The 2,808-nt window shown below is 59.8% G+C and overlaps 1 protein-coding gene across 1 annotated transcript; it reads left to right on the top strand.

Annotated features, from left to right (window-relative positions):
• Positions 1-264: 264 nt before the first annotated feature.
• C1QTNF6 (C1q and TNF related 6) lies at positions 265-2,142 on the top strand. The gene is made up of 2 exons (XM_040991059.1): positions 265-576; positions 1,595-2,142. Exons 1-2 carry the CDS (start codon positions 330-332, stop codon positions 2,140-2,142), a joined length of 795 nt encoding a protein of 264 aa, XP_040846993.1. The 5' UTR covers positions 265-329.
• Positions 2,143-2,808: the final 666 nt, after the last annotated feature.

The raw sequence follows: 2,808 nt of genomic DNA, 5'->3' as shown, positions 1-2,808 counted from the left end.
GGTGGCATACACCTGCTGGAGGTGGTGGGGACCATAGCAGAGAAAACAGGCTTACGACTGGCAAGGGGGTAAGGGAGCATTTACAGTTGCACGTGTAGCTGGGACACCTTCCTCACAGCCAGGACACGAACCAGCACCCATATGGGATCCTGGCACTTGTAAGGCAAAGATTTAGCTATGGAGCCACTGCGCTGGGCCCTTCTTGTCTGTTAAGTGGGCATACTCTCACCCTGAGTAGCATCTGGCAGGCATCTGCTATAGAGGCTGTGGCATCTTATTGGTGGTGAGTGACATGAAGTTCTGGCCCTCCTTCCTCCTTCCAGGTCACCATGGGGAAAGCCACCCTGGGTCCCCTCTGCACAGTGCTTCTGCTCCCTCTCATGGTGTGTGGGGTCCCCACTGAGGAGCCCACGTCGGGGGAGGCTGTGATCTCCGGCCCAACTGAGGGGTGCCGGCGGTGTTGTGATCCCCAGGACCCCCAGGCTGACACCACAGACATGGCCTCCACCTCTCCATCCGCCCTCCCCTACGTGCTGCCTGAGGTCAGACCCTACATCAACATCACCATCCTGAAGGGTGAGTTTCCATAGCAGGCACGGGCTGGGCTGACCAGCAGGACCCAATGAGGAGACTAAGTAAGAGGGTGGAGGAGCCGTCAGAGGCCAGGGCATGCAACTGTCACAGTCCCATCTGTCAGTCACGTGTTCCTTGAGCATCTGCTAGGTGGGGCACAGTGAGGTGGGCAGTGATGACAGTCAACAGATGACCCAGGCCACCCTGAGAAGGGACATGGTGGCCAGCTGGGAGGGGTGGCAGGTGCCTGGGTAGGTGGTGGACTGCAGAATAGGTGGCAGACAGTGTGGGGTGCAGTGAGCAGGAGATGGGGGAGGGGAACCTTCCAGGCTGAGGACTCGGCATGGGCCAAGGCCCAGGCAGGAGCAGCACAGAGTGGTTGAGGGACAAGAGCAAGGGGGCATTGGTCAGTGGCCAGGTCACAGAGTCCTCTTCGTGCTGGCCAGCACAGCGGTACAGCCAGGCCCCAGGCATATCCTCAAAGAGGGAGCAGGACCAGAGACACCTGATCCCATGGGAGTTCCAAGCAGATTTCTGTAATGTCATGCAGAGAGGAGATAGTGGGGGCCAGGACCCAATATGGGCAGCCCTGTGGAGTCCCTGGGGCTGTCCAGTGGGGGGCTACCTCCCTGCCTCTGAATTTGGATGTGCCAGGAGCTGGCAGCAGCTGGTCGCTCTGGCTGGGCCCTTGCCACCTTGCCACCTCAGGAGCAAGGGTCTCCTCCCATGTGAATGTCAGAGACCCAAGCACCTGAGCACCCTTTACTGCCAGCCAGGGTATGCATTAGCAAGCAGGGAGCTGGGACAGAGCATGGAATAGCTGGGACTCACACTGTCACTGTGACAAGGGAGGCCTATGTCCCAAGTGGTGCTGTCTTCTCTAGGTGCAACTTGGAGGCCCCGTGTGGCATGTGCTGGGCACTCTGAGCACCAGCTTGCTCCCTAGGCCCGGGTGGGGAGGAGCAGGAGCTTCATTCAACAAGCAACCACTTGCCCTGACCTCTCCCCTTCTTGTCCACAGGTGACAAAGGGGAGCGGGGGCCGTTGGGTGCCCCAGGGAAGTCGGGAAAGGAGGGTCCCCGGGGGGACCGTGGCCCACAGGGTGCCAAGGGTGCCAAGGGCCAGGCCGGCAGCCCTGGCGGTCCATGCCAGAGGCGCTTCTCGGCCTTCTCGGTGGGCCGCAAGGCGGCCCTGCACAGCAGCGAGGGCTTCCAGCCGCTGCTCTTCGACACAGTCTTCGTCAACCCCGACGGCCACTTTGACATGGCTGCCGGCCACTTCGCTGCGCCGATGCGGGGCCTCTACTTCTTCAGCCTCAACGTGCACAGCTGGAACTTCAAGGAGACCTATGTGCACGTGGTGCACAATGACGAGGCGGCCGTGATCCTGTACGCGCAGCCCAGCGACCGCAGCATCATGCAGAGCCAGAGCGTGGTGCTGGCCCTGGCGCCCGGCGACCGCGTCTGGGTACGCCTCTTCAAGCGTGAGCGGGAGAATGCCATTTATAGTGACAACGTGGACACCTATATCACCTTCAGCGGCCACCTCGTCCAGCCCCAGGACGACTGAGCATTCCCTAGCTCCTGCCCATGTCCTGGGCCTGGCAGCGCCGGGCTGTACCTCTATAGAGTTGGGGGACCCCCTGGATTCTCCTTACCACCTCTGCCACCTCTCCCTCTGTCTGCCCTACATGTTCTAGAACATTCTCCACTTCATACCCCAGCACCTCTCACGCTTGAGAATTTTGTTGAAAGTGCAGTTTGGGGCTGGGTCTGGAACTCTGCATTTCTGAGAAGTTCTGGGGAGATACTGATGGGTCTCTGGACCAAATGTTAATAACCCAAATTCCAGAACTTTCCCAGCACCTAGTACCCTGAACATTCTGGAATTTTTCAAACATTCCAGGAGTGCCCTGACATCCTTGGGTTCTTTCTGCTATCCCTCGTCCCTCGCTCCTTACGTAGCTGGCGACTGCAGGGACTCGGCCTCTTCACTGCGTCTCCCTCCTTCCCCCTCTCCCTCCAGGTGCTCTCCTGGGGAGTCTTGCTTGGCAGCTCCAGTGGGTGCCTCCATTTCCCCAGGGTTTCCTCTCATAGTCATACATGGATGTATTCTTCCAGGTGCTGCCTGCCCCTGCCCAGCTCCTCTCCAGGCTTTCTCAAGGTGCTAAGACCCCCACAGGCAGCTGCTGCCTGCAGAGCCCTGCCCTGAGTGTGGTGCTGCCCGTTACCAAAG

This window comes from Ochotona curzoniae, unplaced genomic scaffold (assembly GCF_017591425.1).
Source record: "Ochotona curzoniae isolate NIBS_2020 unplaced genomic scaffold, NIBS_Ocur_1.0 contig_1014, whole genome shotgun sequence".
Classification (NCBI taxonomy): Eukaryota; Metazoa; Chordata; class Mammalia; order Lagomorpha; family Ochotonidae; genus Ochotona; species Ochotona curzoniae.
This window is presented reverse-complemented; position numbering and strand designations above follow the sequence as displayed.